General features: G+C 37.5%; 2 protein-coding genes across 31 annotated transcripts in view; one reads left to right on the top strand and one right to left on the bottom strand.

Moving 5' to 3' along the window:
* Nucleotides 1-20,114, bottom strand: part of LOC146463216 (GRAM domain-containing protein 4-like) — a 33,970-nt gene that overhangs the window by 7,536 nt on the left and 6,320 nt on the right. Inside the window, exons 1-10 of one of the 5 annotated variants that reach the window (XM_085084699.1) lie at nucleotides 18,764-19,183; nucleotides 16,652-16,857; nucleotides 11,633-11,778; nucleotides 9,330-9,574; nucleotides 7,315-7,385; nucleotides 6,077-6,165; nucleotides 2,712-2,737; nucleotides 2,525-2,616; nucleotides 1,521-1,612; nucleotides 731-776 (exon numbers count right to left, since the gene is read on the bottom strand). In XM_085084699.1, coding sequence (XP_084940825.1) covers nucleotides 731-776; nucleotides 1,521-1,612; nucleotides 2,525-2,616; nucleotides 2,712-2,737; nucleotides 6,077-6,165; nucleotides 7,315-7,385; nucleotides 9,330-9,574; nucleotides 11,633-11,748 — 777 coding nt within the window. In that variant the 5' untranslated portion in view covers nucleotides 11,749-11,778; nucleotides 16,652-16,857; nucleotides 18,764-19,183. Of the gene's footprint in view, nucleotides 1-730; nucleotides 777-1,520; nucleotides 1,613-2,524; nucleotides 2,617-2,711; nucleotides 2,738-6,076; nucleotides 6,166-7,314; nucleotides 7,386-9,329; nucleotides 9,575-11,279; nucleotides 11,516-11,632; nucleotides 11,779-12,020; nucleotides 12,160-16,651; nucleotides 16,858-18,763; nucleotides 19,184-20,114 lie in introns of those variants that run through there. The other 4 variants (XM_085084698.1, XM_085084701.1, XM_085084700.1 and 1 more) reach the window with 4 other exon arrangements.
* Nucleotides 19,324-20,114, top strand: part of LOC146463215 (hemicentin-1-like) — a 77,510-nt gene continuing 76,719 nt past the window's right edge. For 9 of the 26 annotated variants that reach the window (XM_085084669.1, XM_085084683.1, XM_085084684.1 and 6 more), the window contains exon 1: nucleotides 19,325-19,498. The gene's annotated coding sequence lies outside the window, so the exon portion shown is untranslated. Of the gene's footprint in view, nucleotides 19,499-20,114 lie in introns of all 26 variants that reach the window. The other 17 variants (XM_085084679.1, XM_085084677.1, XM_085084675.1 and 14 more) reach the window with 5 other exon arrangements.

The raw sequence follows: 20,114 nt of genomic DNA, 5'->3' as shown, positions 1-20,114 counted from the left end.
GCACAATCTTCGTAGTACAGGGACGAGTTCCGCAAAATATTGGCTTTGGGTGTTCTTATAGGCTCTGTTAGATTCTCAAGATATTGCGGTAACATGCACAGCCGCCATTTCTTTTCCTACGGTGAATTGGCGCAATTTTCTTTATTTGTGTCGTGGTTTGATACTTCTTCTCTGTTCAGGTTTTCTCCCTTGTTTCAAAGAGTCGTGAAATACAATGAGTTATCAGCCCTTTTTGCTGGAAACCAATACAGCTGGGTACAGATTTTCCTACTTTCTTTCGCAATATTCTCATCGTAAAAAAGTGTTGCTTAAATCAAGTTGAACAGCCGGCGAAAAGATTTTCTGCTAAACGATATACAAATCCTCAAAGTAGTAGTAGTAGTAGACTTAATTTGAGTGTCTGAGTATTTAACTTTTAACAAAGTAATTGAGAACACTGATAAAGTACAGAAAATAAGAAAGAGAGAAAGAATAAATATTTACATATATAAAAAGATAAAAGGTAAAATATGATAAATTGGAAAATTGAAAAAAAAAAAATTCTTATATAAGAAAGGATCAGTGTAAGCTAACTAACTCAAACCCACAGCGCCTCTCGACCCTCGTGGTTTGTATCATGGACTTAAACTCGATAATTCTCTGATCATAAGACTGTAATAGACTAAACGCCTCATCCAAGCTCTGTCATAAATTATGTCTAAATTGTTAAGTTAGTTTGAGAGGAACTTACCTCATCTTTTGCTTTCTCGATAAATCCTAACTGTTTAGTAATACCCCTGGAGATGAAATGAAATTAAGAAACGTTTGAAAATGATGGTGTTGAATAATTAACAGTCATGACGTCACTCGTAAGAATAACTCCATGATTCATAGTGAAATCCACCTTCCTGTAGATATTGACTCAAACTTCAAAATTAATGTTTAACTGTTACGAAAGCTTAAAAACTGAACGTTTTGACTAAAAGGAAGAAATTCATTGATAAAGGAAACATCATAAGGTCATGTTACCATCAAGGTAATTTACACTTAACCGATTCAATCGCAAACGAGTATATTTACACGTTACAATTTGTCGGTCAATTTCTTTTTCTGTTGGTGTAGCGCCAGGTGAAAGTCGGCCTGATTAAAAAAATCTGCAGTACTGCCCGGCACAAATGCTTATAAAGCTCGTCGAATTTCAAGCGGTCAAACAATTTCCTTTGTAAACTTGTACCAAATTGGACTGATAAATCGATGCGTGTAAATTAACCCCAAACCGTAAATTCCAGATAGTCCAAACACCTGTTGAATACTTTGTTTTAAAAGCAGGGCGATCATCGAATAAATGAGACTTTTTGAGGTGAATTTGAAGCAAACACTTTTGTTAATTTTCGTCCAAATGGCGGCCATTATCAGAAACCTAGATTGTTTTTACACTAAATAAAGAACTACGTTAACACAAAACAAATAGGTCTACAAAATTCTAACAACAAATGAAAGACGGTTTTAATTTTTCACGCGTGTAGATTATGTCAACTTACCTAGCGTGAAGATAGTTCATGAAAAGTTTCCAAATCGCCAATAACAGAACCAAGGAAAGAAGATAGCCATGCCAGACAGAATACATATACACCTACAACAGTAGAATAGAATAAAACAAATCACAACTTCAAGCGTCTGTTCGTGCTTACAATATTAAACCTCTATGCTTGAAGGTTACTAATATCATGGAGTTACGGTGAGATGCCGTTTTGAAGCCACCCCCACTCCTCCTGCATACAATCTCCTTCCTCTCGATCTGGCTAAGCCCATTTACCGTGTAAACAACAACAACAACAACAACACTCAAAGAGATTTGTTTCTTTACTTCAGTGCCGCTATATCAATGGCATTGGCAGATTGTTTCTAAACGCTTTTATTCTGCCTATAACGTTCCCACCCCCTCCCCGAGTTAAGACTCCCCACCCATCCCAAAACGTCTTTCGAAGTTGTCCTTACGATCGCGCAGTCGTATAACTCCTTACGAAGTTGTCTACTTATATAACCAGCATTGTGGGAGCAACTTGTCTCGCAAACGAATATTGCAAGCTGCATGCACGATTTTCACGTGTAACATACCTCGCATCACTGAAGTTTATTTTGTTATCAAGTGGCACGGGTTTTTTTTTCACATGTGCAGTCTACTGGTTTAAAATCATTGCTGAATTAAATTTGCTAAAGCCGAGAATGAGATGAACTGTACTCAGATTGTCAAGAGACTGATGCAAACTGACAGATTCCCCGACAAGATCTTGAGACCATAACCTTTTGTCCATCAATTGAGTAACCCTAACACTACGATACAGGGAAACTCATTTTTTTACTTTTAACGCCATATTATCAACACTAAACAAAGAAGAAGAAGTACGCATTCATCATCATCATCATCATCATCATCATCATCATCATCATCATCATCATCATCATCATCAATCTTTATTTAAGAACACGAAGTCTTTTCATAGGAGTCGTGTGAAAAATTACAAAATTTAGGTACATTACTAACCACAAATATTAAGAAGGATGCTGCTGGGTTTGACCAAGAGAAAACGCTTCTGACAGACTTGATGAAACCAGTTATAGGTTTAATGCCTGAACCTGACGAAAAGAGCAAAAAATTAAAAAAATTATTTATATTCAATAAATGTTGGTAAGGATATCTTTGAATTTAACAAGCTTCAGTAATCACTTACTGAATCGGTTGATGTTTTCTTTCAACCTGTGAAGAAAAGAAAAGGAGTACAGTGAAAAAAGTGTAATGCAAACGTACCTGTGAAGTACCATGTCAAAGATGAGATTGACAGGACTTGCCTATACATCACAACGTGGATATTGATTATGATGAAATAATCCGCCGATTCACAAGGCTTCATCCGAGGAGAATGGAACTCGCTAATATCCTGTCTGAATGACTCAGAAACTCAGGAAAGGGGAAAGGGGAAAGGGGAGTTAAAATCCAAAAACATTCCCGGGGGAGCATGCCGGACACCCCTTTCGGAAATCGGTCCGCGATCCACGCCTGAGAGGATAATTCGCTATCCAGCGAATAAAGAGTACTTCGACTAAACTATATAGTTTGTCCACTGGAAAACGACTAATCTGCTGGATAAAGTTATCCACTCTTGAAAAACACTGGGCCTGATAGATTTCGGGTTGAAAATCCACCCATAGTATATGGGCACCTTGGAGGACAAACATGGACTCGAAGGTAGAAAGACAATCATACAAAAAAGGTAGAGATACTAGACATGCCTTTTAGCATTTAAAATTTTGCGGGTTGGCAATGCTTGGGAAGTGTACGTTTAAAATAGTCAACGCTTAAATCATCCTGGTTCAAAACGAAATTTTCGTACCTTTTAGGGGTTCATTTCAAACTTTCCGCAAAACTATCCTTTCGCTTAACCCAGTACTGCTTCCTCGCGATTTCCTCCCATTTGTCCTAATAGTCTTGATCAATTTATTTTGGCGGAGATCTCGGTGTAATCTAACGAAATATTTGCTAGTAAAATCGAAATATAACGTATTATCCAATTGCTGGCGTGGACGTATTGATATCTTATGATAATTTTAAGGTTCAATTATGGACGAGAATAACAAAGACATTTTGAATTGAGAATGTTTCACAAAATACGCTTTTACCTCAAATACTCAAATATTAAAAAAAGTGGTGATCCCACTTGAAAACGCTTTTCTTTAAATCTGGGCCAAGCGTAGATGATCTATCCTCTCTGAAAAGCTGTTTTTTTAAAAAAAAATTCCGTTTCCGGCGGTCGAAAATGCCGCTTTAGTGTGAAAGGAAGGTCAAACCCGCGAAATTGAAATGGACTTTCATATTTATCCGGTTTAGTATAAACGGGGCTGAAGTTCAATTTATAACTCACATTTCTGTCTCGTCCAATATATAATCTAAAAAAAGAGCAAGGCTGATTTCACGGTCAGGGAAGTATATTTTCCATTATTTCGAAAGGCACGGCCTTTCTTCTTCAGGGTATGTTTGAGACTGACCCTGTGGCAAGATACGTTACAATTTAAACAGTTACAATAGATACCTGAAAAAAGGTTAAAGTTACATAAACAAAAACGTTACAATTTGAAATTTGAAAATACAACTGGTAAATAGGTATAAGCTAACGTTACAACGTGGTAGACAAAAACAAAATACGTAACAATGAGTTAATTACATAACTTAGGAAGATGAAAGACGGGAAAAATGTTCATGTCTCATCTCTCCTATTAAGACCTAAGGGTTCAATAGTTTGACCTCTGTCGATGGGGTATGCCAATATAGTTTTAACAGTATTGATGATCAGCGATCTATACTCTGATCGACTTTCAGGCCATTAATTACTTCTCAAAGGAAAGTGTATTTCGTGTTTCTGATTTACAGTGTGTTTTGGGAGGTTACTGCTGGGAATCACTAACATTACTTCACGAACTGTCGTGCAGCTTACATCGTCGTTGCATACACCGCTGTCCTCCGTGGCGGCGAGTCCCAAGCTCATATTCACACGACGAATCGAGGGGTGAAACATGACAGTGTTTATGTCCAAATGAAAGTCGCTGACCCAAAATACTTGTCCCGAAATGTAATTGAATTGGACCAGAAAGGGAAAGTTTTTTATCGCTGATTTTCAGCGGAAATGTTCCAGGTTAAAGACAACAGATTTGAAGTATTTTTCTGAAGTAATGACTGCCTAGATTCTGGACTATTTTCATTGTCAAAATGGAAGAATTGATCGTTTTAAATCTGTCTGAAATCGTTTTGTATTGCAAGACACGATGTCACGCCAGTGATAAATCGGGCAGAAGCTTAACTACAAACAGTGGAAGATTGTTACTTCAGGAATTTCCCACTGGAAAGAGTAAGGCGACGAGAGCAACAGGGAGCTTAAATCAGACTAAATTTAAATATGCCGGATGGTGGACAAGATCGCGTGGATAAGATCGCATTGGCCGATACAGGATGTTTTGTCCTTATGTATCTTGACCTCAAAAAAATTACAGGTATGTATACGTACTCTAGAAGTCATTCTGTGCTTAGATATAGGCTGAATTATTGTTCGACATATTTATTTTTATGGACCTAATCGCCATTAGCCCCCAACGCAGACGTTCTTTGACTGGTCTTTGGAAGAATGCGTGACGTGACCAGCCAAGAACGTCTCCACAGGAGGCTGAATCGCCATGTGTTTGTTGCGGTAATACGAGAAAACCGCTGCCGTTTCGTAGGTGCCGTATCAGCGAGAGGTTTAAACGCGAGCTAAACAATGTGTGGTCAAAAAGCCGCGCGTTTCGATATAGAAAGTAACTTATGCAACTGGAAGGCAGGGGAAAGAGGAGGATGAAATATCCTTGTATAACCAGCGTGACGGTTAATTGCTTCTATATCTTGACGCGATCTTCTGTCAAAATCGCCTCTGTTGGTTGTTTACGATACGAGGACAACAATAGGGAGATTATGCAAACAGCAGATTGTGTCACAGGCCAACCACCCTCTGTTTGTGTGGTGTAATGACTGTGTTGCAACTTGAGACTTTATATTCTCGCGACACGATCGGTTGAAATTTTTACTGGGAAACAAGATTTAAAGTCGCCTTTTAACCTTTATTTTGAAATAAAGTTTCAAGGAAATGTTGATTGAGTCACGCGTGGTGTTTTTCTGCCATTCTGAGCCGTAGAGACCCTTCTTTGGCGCTTTACTGTTTTACACTGTTGCCGGCCGAAGGCTCGGAATGGAAAAAAAACACCACGCGTGACTCAATCAACATTTCCTTGAAACTTTATTTCAACATAAAGGTTAAAGGACGACTTTAAATATTGCTACTCAGTAAAAATTTCAACCGATCGTGTCGCGAGAATATAAAGTCTCAAGTTGCAAACAGTCATTACACCACACAAACAGAGGGTGGTCAGCCTGTGATTGTGTTACATTTTTTTCGGGATTTAGCTGTCACGCTGGTCATGCACGGACATTTTGCCTTCCTCTGTCTTCTGCCGGCCCAACCTCCCCTCCCGCCATTTTCTTGGATTGTGAGACTGCACGTGACTTATCACTTACGTTTTCACAGCTAAAGGTTCTCCTTCTATATACTCATCCTCAGTAGCTTCCGTTTCATCATTAACAAAATCCCGTAGTCTGTCCAGAACCTTGAGAAAATGAAATCGTTAAAGACCAAGCTTGTTCGATGACTCAGTATGACATTTTAGCCAATTAGATTCTTTCTTCCTGTTGCTCACGTGTTGCTCACGTGCCGACTGATATGAAGTCGGCACGTGAGCAACAGCCGAGAGGTCGCGTAAAAAAGGGTTTGCCGGAAACGACAATAGGGAGCTTAAGTAACGACGACGGCGACGACAACGACAACGCCACAAAACAATAGGTTTAATGAGCAAAAACAATCGCTCTGCACGTGCGTTTTCATTTACATTTTGGTACATTTCTTTGCCGTCCTCAGCAAAACAACAACGTGAAATGACCAAATTCCAGGTTTTTTGGAGAACGTGAGCACACGACAGTGAATTTTTCATTTTCTTTCTTAACTTGAACGCCACTCTTACCAATTCGGTTCCTGGATAATTCGCCGTTTCTCTAGAAGTTGAGCGAGTTGAAATAATCGTGAAGTAGCACAAATGAAATAAAGTTATATTTTCGGGTGACATTAAGATTTTCGTTGCCGTTGCCGTCGTCGCTGCTTAAGCTCCCTAATACTGTCCTCTTTCGACCTCTTGCTTTCTATAGTCCCTGTTGGCTGCTGATTGCTATTTGAACCCTGTACAGGTAATCTTCCTTCCATATATAGTGTTCCTACGCTTTAAGGACGGTGCCTACTAATACAGAAGTATTTTTGCGCAGTTTAAAAAAATAAAAATATCCCTGTATTTGTAGGTACCACCCATTGGAAACGTGAATATCTTCTATGCGGGAAAAGCATATCGTAGCAAGCGCTATTGGAATCCAAAAAGAAAATTGGGGGTAACAACGCATTTTCTTAAAGAGATAATTAAGAAACAATAATTCTAAAATACAAAGTAATGCATGGCATTTTTTTTATCACATTAAAGCTTTGTTATCTCTGAAAAATGCATGGTTACCCCCACTTTTCTTTTTTAAATACTAAGAGCACTTGCTAGGTTCTGCTTTCTCCACATAGTTTTAAACCGCGCAAAAATATCCCTGTATTAGTAGGTACCACCCATGGGAAACCCAAGTTTCTAGAGATGCGCAGAACGTATGAGCAGTAACAAAAGTAGGCACCGTCCTTAAAACATACTAAGGTCATAAGTTAGAAAGCTCACCAGATCTGTTATTTGCATTTTCCACGATTCCAGTTTAGTCTTCACCTTTAGCGCTCTGTGAGGTTCTTCAACTAGAATATTGAGAGAATATGGATCACTCCATGTATGCGCGCACGGTGCGATTTTTCACGTGTTTTCCGTTGCGCATCAAGGGGTGACTAAAAATCATACAAAGTATTTTTCATTTTTTAATTTGTTTATTTAAGTATTGAGATAAAAACGTGAAAGCTCTAGCGTTATATGGTTAAGTTTCTCAGGTCGTCAGTAGAGTTGCAAGCGAAGGGGACGTATCGATGGTTTTTTTTATATCTTTTGTTAAAAATGATGAAATAAGACCTTCAATCAGCTGTTAAATAATTCTAGAATGACGAGAGGATAAAAATCAACTCAATTCTTGAAAGGAACAACTCGTGATCTGTTCTAGCGCAGTTTGGAAACAAAAATGCGAGAACTTGAAAAACATTAGCCTAACATTTTTTTTAAGTTTCAATCCATCCCGGCCTACTCTGTCTCTGGTCAGAGGCACTAATTGACAGTGTTATTGCACTGGGTGATAATATATAACAAATCAAGACAATTATTTCGTTGTTGCTGCTGACAGACAAACATTTTTGGGTTTGAAATGACAGCAAATTTGCGTGATACTTCCCCTTTAACCGCTGAGGCAAAAGCCATATCTCGAATGTCTTCGTAAAGTGATTGACCGCTGAAGCAGAGTCCATTTAATATTTGAATATCTCTCTAATGAAACATGCCAGTAGAGAAACAGCACCAACTGTTCAAAAACAAACTGTGATAAATTGCGAGAAGTCCTTTATCGTACAGTAGTTACCAGAAAGACGGATGCATGTGAGTTGCATTGCCGCCTTGAAGCGCTTCAATTCCGTTTTTAGTTGTCATCTATTTGGGGGTAGTATTTGTTTTTCTCTTTCCGATAACGCGGTCAGTAACAGTAGGAGGCTAGTACTTTTTCTCACGATATCTTTCGAAGTCTGCGATACAATTCATAACATCGTTGGCTGGCATTCAAGCCCGTCCTCTGTATGTAACGTTACCATGAATTTGAACAACAGGTCATGCGACTTCGGCTGTTGGAATTTGCTCTTCGTCTCTTGTTCCATGCTTATGTGACTTTGTCTGCCCCGTTTGAGGAGCGATTTAGTGAACGCAGGCGAGCAAAGACGCCCACTGAAGTATTTTTTTGCGTAATTTTCCATACCGCGTAGTTTAAATCAGTGAGCGCGCGTTACGCGTTACTATACGAATCACCGCCAAGCCAGTTTTCAACTGTACGAATCACCGCCAAACCGGTTTTGTACTGCACAATTCTTAGCAACTTTGCGAATATCATGGCATATTCGTACTCGTTTCACTTGTTGTTCGAAGGGTGCTAAGTGGACTTGCACAACCAGGACACCTATCGCCATAATATGGTCACTCATTCCTGTTTCAGCTCGGTCTACACATTACAGAGATTTGACTGTAACATTTTCAGATTTGTTGGCCTTTTACTTTAGTTTGTGATTGGCTTTTCAAATTATGGTGTCTTTCCTCCATATTTTCTTTGATTTTGGTCAACAAAATGAAAGGTAATTATGCATAGAAACTCGGTCTTCGCATTTGCATCGAATAATGTATAAGTACAAGAAACTACTATACTCATTTTATCTTGAAGTAATATATCAAACATGAGAAGGTGTGTTTCATCAGATATCCAAACACTGAGAAGTAGGTTGCAAAAACGAGGCGCAGCCGAGTTTTTTTTAAAACGACTTCGAGGTGTTTGGATATCTGATGAAACACACCTTCGGGGGTTTGATATGGCTTCTCAAATGAGAAATTCAAGGATAAAGTTGGCAAAATTTTATGGTAATTAGGAATACATATCCAAACCACGGTCACAGTAGTGATTTTCTTTGTTTTCTCTTGATGAATTATTAATGAGTTTGAGAAATCACGTTCTTCGACTGTGGTATTTCTCTGGGCAAGATAAGAAGCCTTGTAATGATCCTTACCTGAGAAAAGACCTATGTTCTCTTCTGACTTCCCAGACTGAGATTGTGTTTGCATTCCGTCGAATGCATCGTCAAAAACTTTCCCTCTCTCCTCATCTACCACCACAAAATTATCATTTACATCAGTAGGCGGCAAGTGCACATCCTCGTCTTTCTTGATGCCTCTCCAGCTATCATCGCCTTTTTCTGAACTTTCTTTTGCCACGCCAAGACCATTCGTTAGGTCCGGTGGACTTGAATGTCTTCTGCGAATTAAAACCATACAGGTCCAAGGTTATAAGCGTTTCACTTAGTCTATAGGCATTCGAATGAAAAAAAGGCATGGCAGCCATATTTTTAGTGTTGAGTCATCTAAGTATTACTTAAGGAATGAGGATTTTAATTACCCAGATTTAACAGAGTACGTTACGGCCTAGACCATGTATATGGTCTAGATTAGACAGAAAAATTAAGGACAAACCTACTTTACAATCTTTTAAGTCCAGCATACGGTGTATTGACCTTGTAGATCTTATAAGTGATAATTGTGGATCCTGCCTTATTTGTAGTTCTTGACAATTTTTTGTAATTTTAATTTTTAAATCTTACTTGTTATAAATTTTAGATTTTAGTTAATTATGAATTCACTTATATTATGTATAAATTCTTTTTAAATTATTTTCGTGTCCCCAATTAGCTGTTTATAAGCTAAGGATATCGACACAGTTGTTGTATTGTAAAAGTTGTTATATTGTATTGGTGTACTTAACCAAAGAAACTGATTAAAAATCTATTGTTCTGGTACACCAACATGGCGGTTGTGACAACAAGAGGAAACGCTTTATATCTACTTTGCACGGGGCATCAAGAATAGATTTAAATTTAACTTTGAACAGTAATGAAGCAATATAAACAAGAAAATGCTCCTGAAAAATTTTTATTTTTTGAATGGTTTCATTTCAGGGCTTCACCCACAAAGTATCAAGGGATGCATTTGAATTTCGATAACGCCACGCGATCAATGACCAACCAATATCGGTCTGAGTTATATCCAGGGAAACCGAAGATATGTAACAAAAAATGATTGCTTTGGGCTGGAGTTTCTGAAAATGAAAGGCGCTTTCTCTGTGGGTACTTGGCAATCTTCAAATGACTGTGTGAAAAGCGCATGTGTAAACAAAGCAGGGCGGTATCGCGATATGATAAGAAGATAAATTTTGTGTAATCGTACTCGCCTCGCGTCGGTGAAAGGTGGGAAAACAAATTTTCGTTTGCATTATTTTTTTAAAGCTGGGGGTGAGGAATTTTCTTCAAAAGAGAGCTGTCAGTGAAAAAGAAGTTTTTACTGTCTCTTAACTAAAAAAATTCATGCGGATTCTAACTAAAATCAGACTTTACGTGTTGAGTGAGCGACCCTGCGATTTTAGTGATTCAATAAGAATAAGCTGTGCTATTTCGCCCGCTGTCTCTGTTGGTTCGCCTTTGTTGTAGCGGTTATCACGTCTGCCTTGAATACAGGAGACCCGCGTTTGACTCCTCGCCAGTGAACCATATTTTGACATAATAGGTTTATATCTTGCTTTTACACGCTTCTTTGTTTTGTTCCTTTCGTGTTACAGATAATCGAGTAAGCTTATGTGAAAATTTGGCTGATTCACATAATAGACCTTAGTACAAACATTCGTTGCTGACTGTTTCATGAAAATTTAGCCTGAAAGCAGCGTGTGCAGTGAACTCTTAAGACATTTCGTGATGATCGCCAACTGAGGACAACCCATTTGATTAAACTTGCAATACATGAAATAACAATACATGAATTATCTACTAGTTACGCCAAGTCGCGCATAAAGGCCTATTTGCTTTAATGCGTGCTCCTTATTATAAAAAATGGTTTAAACATGCGATTTATTGAAGATGGCTTAAAATTGTGATATCCATGGAAACAGATATCCCGAATCTTATACAAGTTACCTCGCATGAAATCCGTTTTGGAGTATAATGTACGGTAAAGATTTTGACTCCGTGCAAAGAACTGAGCTACATAGATTCTCCTTAGTCTGAGAGTTTCCAACTGCGCCATTTGAGTTCAAGTTCATCTGTTTTTCTGGACAAGATAGACGAAACGAACCTCCTACATCAGTCGTGGGTGTACGGATATTGAGTTTCACGCTCAAAACCGCACTATGCTGCATAAACTCTACTTGCCAACACGGTAGAATCTAATCCCACAAAAAGGGTCAGGACTTCACATAAACTATAAAGATTAGAAAGATGTTAACTACTTTTAACGATGCCTTGGATGGTTTAAATTACTTTAAGTTTACCTTTGATGGTTTGATGTTGATGACTTAGACTGCTTGGACTTGAGTTTTTCTTTAAGCTCGCTGCTTCTTCTTCTTTTCCTTTTCGAGTTCTCTTCCAAGTTCGTCGACATCAACATCAATGCTTTTCAATTTCTTCAAAGAGGAGCCTAAATAAACGAGAACAACTTCATATGCTATTGCTATCTCTGTTCTCTCGTATTTTGCCTAAGGCATGCACATCACATTGTCTCTTACCACTCAGGCGTGGAAATGGGTATTGGGGAAAAAATGCTGGGGAATAAGCCAGAATGAACCCATCTATTAGGCAAAACTAAGACTTATAAGTCCAGAAGCAATGATAAGTGTCGACCAAGGTTGCTACATGAATTCAGCAAAAACGATAACTTACTTTTTAACCAAAATTGCATTGACACGGAACTTTTATACTTCTTAAGCTCTTATGCCAGGGTTCAAAGACAGCCCGCAAGTGAATTCAACTAGTATTGTATTTTACATGCTACCAACAGATACGCGGGCACTGAATAGAACAAGGGTTAAAAGGTTCAGATTTTTAATTTTTTTTTTAACGAGTTTTTCTGTGGCATTTTGAGCGATTGAAATTTTGTACCCATTATTCACAACCCAATCTATCTCCTAAGTAATGATGAACAGTTCCTATTTTTCATGCACGAACAAGCCGTTGAAACCGTGTCAATTGGTGTTAAGCCAAATTTACTAATTAACGCATTTTTCCTCAAAAACCTTAAAAGGCATTGAATAAAACCCATTGTCGCGACATTCGTGGTATATAGGATTACTGGGCATGAATCCATTCTTTTCTTATACCTACTAGTCAGTAACGAGCTGATGAGTGATCAAAGGAAGATTTTGCAGAAGATATTTAGGGTCCAGTCTATGTGCATGTACCCTGCGAGAGAGGCCCTTCGATCTTCCTAGACCTATCTAGGAAGATCGAAAGGCCTCTGCTCGCAGGGTAATGTGCATGTCACTGGCAGTTTAATTTAGTGGAAAGTGTTGCGTCCCTTCTTTAAGCCATATGCATTTGTGGCCTCAATGGGTATAGTTCGGGAGATAACCTTGCTTTGCGGCCCAAAGGTCTGGGCATATATTGTCGTTTTTTCACAGGCATAGGGTAAGATTTGAAATCTGGTGTAGAAAATTATACATCTTAGTTATCATTACGTGTTTTACCATCAAACATATAATCCACTCTTGAGTCTCTCAAGGAAAATAATTTCTTAGTGTGAGCAGTTTTAAAATTTGTAGTTACTGCTGTGCATTGCAATCAATTATTTCATGTAATTCAAGTCAGGCCATGATCAAGGACATCAGCTGCCTAGTTTGCTAGAAAATAGCATTTTTTAGACAATGGCATTGGTTCTGAACTTTAATTAAAAGCTTAACAGGTTGTTTGCTAAGGACTATTCGTGGTTTTCAGGGTTCATTCACTCAACTTCTGATTACTTAAGGGGGCAATTCACCTAAACGCCATTTTTCTGCCACTTGACATGGCTTTAATGGCAATTTCTCATTCACGTTTCAAGCAATCCAAAAACCCTATCATTATCCCGTGAATCTGTGTTGTGGGGTATTTTGTGAATTTTTGGGTGATTTTTGGATATATTGGGGAGAAGTAGTTTTTTTAGAGGGATTGGTTAAATTAAGAGAAATAAGAAATATTGAAGATTTAGTGAAGTTTTAAAATTAGAGTTTGTATTTAATAATTAATAGACGGATACCAAGTTAGTCCACTAACAACCCGGGGTGCTCTTGCGTGGGTATCAACTGTCTGTTGGTGTTTCAAAAATCATTTTCTTTCTTCTATCCTTTCTTAAAACCTCTTTAAATTTCATTCAAATTTAGGTAAATTGCCCCCTTAAGTCAGTATACTGTATCACTCTGAACCATGCCGGGCACGTTCCATTCATCATAGCACTCGTCACGGCTAGGCTAAGGCCATTTTGAAAACAATTGGATTAAAGGAAAATCCACTGAAACGAAAAACGGCTGTTCAAGAAATCAAGGGCTGTTAGGCAGAAAACGTTTGTTTTGTTTTTTCTCTTTTGTATATTTCCTTAGGTATATCTACTGTTTTTCTTCCGTCTATTGCACTGAAAGTCATTCTATACCCAGTTCATATGTTTACAGTTTTAACGCCGACGGCACGAGAGAGTTGGATAATGGGGACACTCCATTCACCGTCTTAGATCACGTACTGCCAAAGCCAATTTGGAAAGTGTTAAATTGAATTAAAGAAAAATGTTCTAAAAAGTAAAAAAAAAAAGAAAAAAAAGAAAAGGAGTTTCTTTGGTATAAAGCTTGTAAGACAGGAAACGTTTTTGCTTCTTTATTTTTTAAAATAGCTGCTCTTTGCTCTTCATGTCAGTTCATGGCGTTGAAAATTGTTCTCTATCGCCAGTTTTAGCACGATTACAAAACACTTTGAACAGAACTCGTAGCCCGTGGATACTGTTTACAGAATTACAGTATTTACTTCTGGCTTTCTGGTATTCACGCTTCCGCGATCCAATTTTGACGTTTACTTCCCCTATATCCTGAGATACTCAACTAATAGCTATTATGTCAGAGAAAGCTGCGTGTTACATCTTACCGAAGCATTCTCATGAAATACGAAAGCTGCAGTGTATGAACTATTCATCATGACACGCGCATGGGACAAATGAAAAAATTTGACTCCCCAGGAGAATTCGTATCCATGTTCTATACATCGGTCAGATACTCAAATGGGTGAGCTAATGCGACACGTTTTACTAGTAACGTAAGTTTTGTAGGTTCATGTGCGACAAGCGTTCTGCATACTACTAACGATCAAGGTGTCCAGCCTGGTGATAAAATCAAGTAATTAATGATGGTTGTTTTCAAAGCTCGGTCACGAAATAAGAAAGACGTAAAGATGTTAACAACATCTATCACTGGACGAGGAAGTTTATTTATCAGTTAAATTAGTTTTATCGAAAAAGCGGTTTTAAAATGCATCACCTCGAGTGGTTTTAATACGGTCATGAAGGATGAAATCTAATTATGATAAAATTTAGATCCACTCAAGAATATATTAAGAACCCTTACAATGTACTAATAAGATTTCCACAATCCAAGCTATCAATATAAGTAGACCGAGAACTAAAAATCACTCACTCTAGCATGGAATGTGAAGTTGTGACTGATCCGTAAAAAAAATAAACCTGAAACCATTAGTATCCCAAAAAGGTGTACCTCAGAAACGAACTTTTACTATACTTTGATAACTATAAAGTGTATCAGCTTAATATAATCCTCATGAAATATTCATCCTAAAAACAAATAGAACTGAAGAGGCGCTTCAGATAAATTTTAAGAGAACATATGATGCCGGTTTCTTTTAGTTTACTAACAACAATGATTCAGTAAAGAGGCAGTTACTATTCTTGACACCCAGCTTGTCGTAATAGCATGAGTTCTCTACGACAATACGTTTCTGCGATTAGTAGACACCTTTTTGTAGCCAGTTGGCATTGCAGTAACTTCAAAGTCTAATTGTTGTCATTGAAAACAGCTTCTCTTGCCATTTTTGGTCAAGCAAGTAATGTTTTGGGTATTAACCATATTGATGTAACCAAGTGTAACAAGGTATGAAATCCTACGAACAATTTCTTAATCAAATTGCTCGTATAGTTTTTATTGAAAACTTATGAAGTTTCTTTGCACTATTGCTGGACAAATTTCCCCCAATCAGGCGTAAGATTTTGTTTTGTTTGCACTTCGGTCTCCTGGGTAAGTCGGACGGGGACGGGAGCCGGAATGTGCAGTAGACTCCATTGATTCTTCTTGTCTCGATAGGGTTATATAATGGGCAAAGAAAGCATGACTTTAGATGATGATTTCAAGATAGATTTTTCTAGTTAACCTTACCTCTAGTTATAATCTTTTGTGCCGAAATATTTGGGTCTATGTAATCGTGGGTTTTGAAAGACAAAACTTTAATTTAGACCCCTTGAAGGTAACACTTGAAAAATTTTAGTTCAGATGCTACAATAATTATAAGTAGCGATGAATGATGATGGGTTGTCTTCAGTTCAAGTATCTAATGTTCAACAGACTCCCTCAAGCAGGAATAATTAAAATATCACGCAATGTGTAATCAAAACCCAAAATAAATAAAGAGACTATTCAACATGGATATCATAAAAAAAAAATAGTTCATAAAATGAAATAGATTGAGAATATTTTGGAGATGAACTGGTGTACCATGCTTTGAAATCATTTGTTATGGCATGGAGTTTACGTACTGGGTGTATGTTGTATGGTTTTGATCTTCAGCAGGCTATATGATACAGACGCCAACATCATCGGTTCCTTTGTCCATGTATAGAATGCCAAGTTGAATTATTTTGTATGTCATTAAATGTTTTTCCCTTGCCGCTCATTGTGATCTCTACGATCTTTCTCCAGATCAGTGTTTTCTACTTTAAAGTATAGCATTTTCAATATCATTCAAATATTGTTAAGACTAAAATGGCAAACTTTACTATGGATGTTATGGAAAAAGTCCTTTTGTTTGAAAGGCAATTGTAAACTCTTACGCCCAGACCTCATTAAGCATCAACAGGTTTGTTTTATCACGTTAGGGATACATTTTAAGAAATCATAATCCTCCAAATCCTGCACAAATCCGGTAACAAGTTGATACACTTAAATGTGGTCGTTTAAATACTTTTCAATGCCAGTACTGCCAATGTGCCCCTAATAACGCGCCCAGAAAAATAAGCTACAACTCCTTTTCATTTCTTCCGTCATATAAGTTTTCTTCTCCAAATTTCGATGTAATGCCTGAACACAAGAAACATGAGTAAATTGTTAATTGGGAATTGCACTTTTCGGACACATAAAAATCTTCGAGGGAAATGTTGGGAACATTCGTTTTCATCTTCCTTTCCGATATTTTGAACCGTAAAACATCCCATTTTTCAAAATGTCAGACTATTAGCTCTATTGAACACAAAACATACATTGTTACGTTACCTTAGTTTTGAATCTTCTTTAATCGCTTTTCATCTGTGTTATTTTTGCTCTTGGTAATGCCATTGTTTGTATTCCACGATAAACGCCTTTTTGAAAGCTTACATTCTTCATGGATTTTGTGAAGAACCACAGGCGTCCACAAGAGTGTCTTTCGAATTTCACGTTACTGTTTCTGTCCACTCATGACATTTCACTCACTTGACAAACTGGTTCATCAGGTCGTACAAGAACAAACATAGCCCAATCAGATTGCACACCAAGGGGGGATTTTTAATCTCTCAACGTTAAAAAATTCCAGTGAACAGGTTCGTCTTATCCCCTTAAATCTCTACTTAAGGAAAATTTAAGAAGAAATAAGACCAATGAACACCAATGGTTGTAAACTCTCATTTCGAATGATGACTCTTAAATATTTCATCCACAGACTCAAAAGTTTGAACCACATGACAAGTCAATTGGTCTTGGAACAAAAAAAGGCCTAAAAATGTCTGAAATGTCAAAAATGCTTTCGGCCTGCATGCAAAATGGAAAGAAAATAAGCTGCTGCTTTCTAGTTTCCCTACATATACTGAAAGCTAATATGCAACAAAGATGGGTAGTACGTTAGCTGCTTTTGTGAAGTTTTTAGTCTTTTTCATAATGCAGGTGTGTTCCAGATTATCGCAACCCAGATAAAGGTCATGGGAAAAAGATTCCATGAATTCAAAGAAAAAAAAAAGCTCTAGCTTTCTCGTCAATGGACGTTTTCTGTTTGTGCAATCATATGTAGTCTGTAACGTTAACTACCCAAAGAACAATGTTCAGCCTGGTTGAAAGACATAGTATCTTTTCTTTTACTCGAGTCAAAACTGATGTCAATCATTTGTTGGTGATGACGGTTTTTCTATATGAAGGACCGCCAACATTTTTCCGAGGCTCTGCTTCACTCAATAGAAAGGCTTATTTCCGAGGAAATAAGTTGCAGTGGGAAAAGGTGTTAGCATCTAACTAGTATAACTAATAACACTTGGTTTCGTGGCAAGCTCGTTTTGCATAAAAAATTTTTAAAAAATGTTTCTTCCAATCTCTTTCGCTTCTGGCGACCTACCTCGTACTGGCCCGTACAACATTGAATCCATGTGTGAGACGTGATGCTATGTGAATCATAGACTTTTTAAAAGGATTGAAACGAAACAATGATATATAGTTGAGAAGCCGACGAAAACCAAACATTTTTAAGACTGATGACATTTTGGAGAGTATTATTCCATTTAAGTCTTTACAGATACTGATACGAATTCAGTGATATTTCAAACTGTGAGGGTGTATCGTGCTCTGATTTAAACTAAGCGTTCTCAATTGTCCATACACGGATGATAAATTTATCATTCATCGAAGAAAGGTAAAAAGTGTGTGTTATACGGAAAGCATTTCTTGCGTCCTCAAAAACAGCGAAAGGTTCTATTCGTTTTCCTAAACAGTTTTCGAAGAAGACGAAACTGTTGTCCTGTAACCTCACGAGGCTAATGTGCCCCTTGATCCCTCATTGAATGTCCAAGGAATTCTAATTATTTGATGAGCGCGCTGGGAGTTAAAAAAATGACACTTGTTTCGATTGTAAAAGCGGTACCAAACGATGCGTTGGGAAATTGATGCCCAGTACGTTTCATTACAATGAGAAAGTTCCGTGCTAATCTAGTATGTCACACCTTATTAATCTCGAACTTCTAAAACACTTTGTAAAGCACGAAAAACAGCATTTATGGAAAGCACTGCTGAGGAGAGCTTACATGATTTGAACGAGTTTCAGCACAGGATCAAAAAGGAGAACCAGCTTGCTCAACATAAGACAGAGAAGGAAAGCATTGCTTGAGATAATGTTGAGGATTTTATCTAAGAGTTAGCACGGCAGATAGAGCTATGATTTAGCCTTAAAACAATACACACACAACAACACCAACAGCACCAAAGAGGAAAAAAACAACGACAAAATAACACAGCGACAACCATCAAAAGAAAAAATTTTGACCGATAGCTACACATAATTATCTTTACGGTTGGTGTGATATCTAATGATTTTACCGACCAAATAACATGTAAATGTAAAAGTAAATGTAAAATTTATCTGCATACCTGTCATTTGAGGTTTCAAAAATTGAGGTTTAACTTGATAAACCGATTCCTTGGAAGTGTTATCGGCTATAAGACCCTTTGATTTAGCAGGTTATGTCGAGTTCTGGTTTGTTGACCTCAAGTGCTGTATTGATTCAAGATAACGACAAAATTCATCTTCCTCAACTACTACAACAATTCTGTTTGAAGGTCACCTAGCACAAGTTCAGAGCTCAAGTTGGACAGTTTATATAATGTCCATTACATAACTTCTGAGGACATAGCATTTCTGGTTTCAGATGTCGAGAATACTTTCCTTCTTGACCGTCTACATTCCTTCTTAGTAAATCATACTCTCCGAGAATAGTCGCTGTATATTTGTTTAACATTGATTGATTGTTACATTTTGCAGTTAATGGCTCATTCAAGGTCAGTTTTAGAAGGACTTATCAACAAACAATGGGAACAAATAACAAAATTAAGATCAATTGATAACTAAATAGTAAATTAAACTTTGAAATTTCAGTAAAATGAGATAAGAAATGATATATTAATTTTAAACGTCATTACGTCAACAGGTATCTCGAGTTTCGAACCTCTGCGCTAAAGTGATGACAAGATCTGCCAAACGCAGAATATCACTGCGTTCAACGTGTTTCTGAAACAAAGATTGTAGTGTAAGGAAAGCTGAAGAAACTTTATAAGGACCTTCAATCAGACGAACAGAGATCCACTGAAAAGAGCCAAAAGGCAGAGGTAACGTTAAAGTTATTTTTCTTTTTGGTGGTTACTAGGAAAAATTAACTTAAGGCGAAAACGGGCAGCAAGAAGCTTTGTACATTGGTATAACAGGAATGTAAGGCTGCTTTGCCGAAACGAGGCAATTTCTCGGCTAAAATTTATTTGTTGCCTTCTCATTGCATCTTACAGTCGTAAAGACCACAATCTCTGCTTTATTCTGGAAATATTTAAGTTTAAGTGTCTCTAAGTCTGGCTATATCATGTTCACCATAGCTACATAATTATTTGGCGCGTTTAAAAATGCGTCATTAAACATGTTTAAAACTGTCTTGTTTGGTTCTAATATGGCAAGTTTGTTTTCTCGTTCTTTCCGGAACTTGTTCAAACGAAGCACGCTTGGATCGAGTCGAAGTAATTTATCTGTGACAACAAGTTAAACACATCCTTCTGTATTAAGCAAATTTATGAGGGAAGGCAGTACAATTGCAGTGAAGAAAACAAAATCGACATATAAATGCCTGGCTTTACGAACAAGATTAAAATAATAATAATAATAATTTCAATCGCTGCATGAAAGCTGGAGGATTACGAGAATAGATTATGATTGCCATCTCAATTTTCTGACCTTTTG

Source organism: Pavona decussata, unplaced genomic scaffold, assembly GCF_977016875.1.
Source record: "Pavona decussata unplaced genomic scaffold, jaPavDecu1.1 SCAFFOLD_180, whole genome shotgun sequence".
NCBI lineage: Eukaryota > Metazoa > Cnidaria > Anthozoa > Scleractinia > Agariciidae > Pavona > Pavona decussata.
The sequence above is the reverse complement of the archived record's forward strand: the minus strand, read 5'-3'. Positions and strand labels throughout refer to the sequence as shown.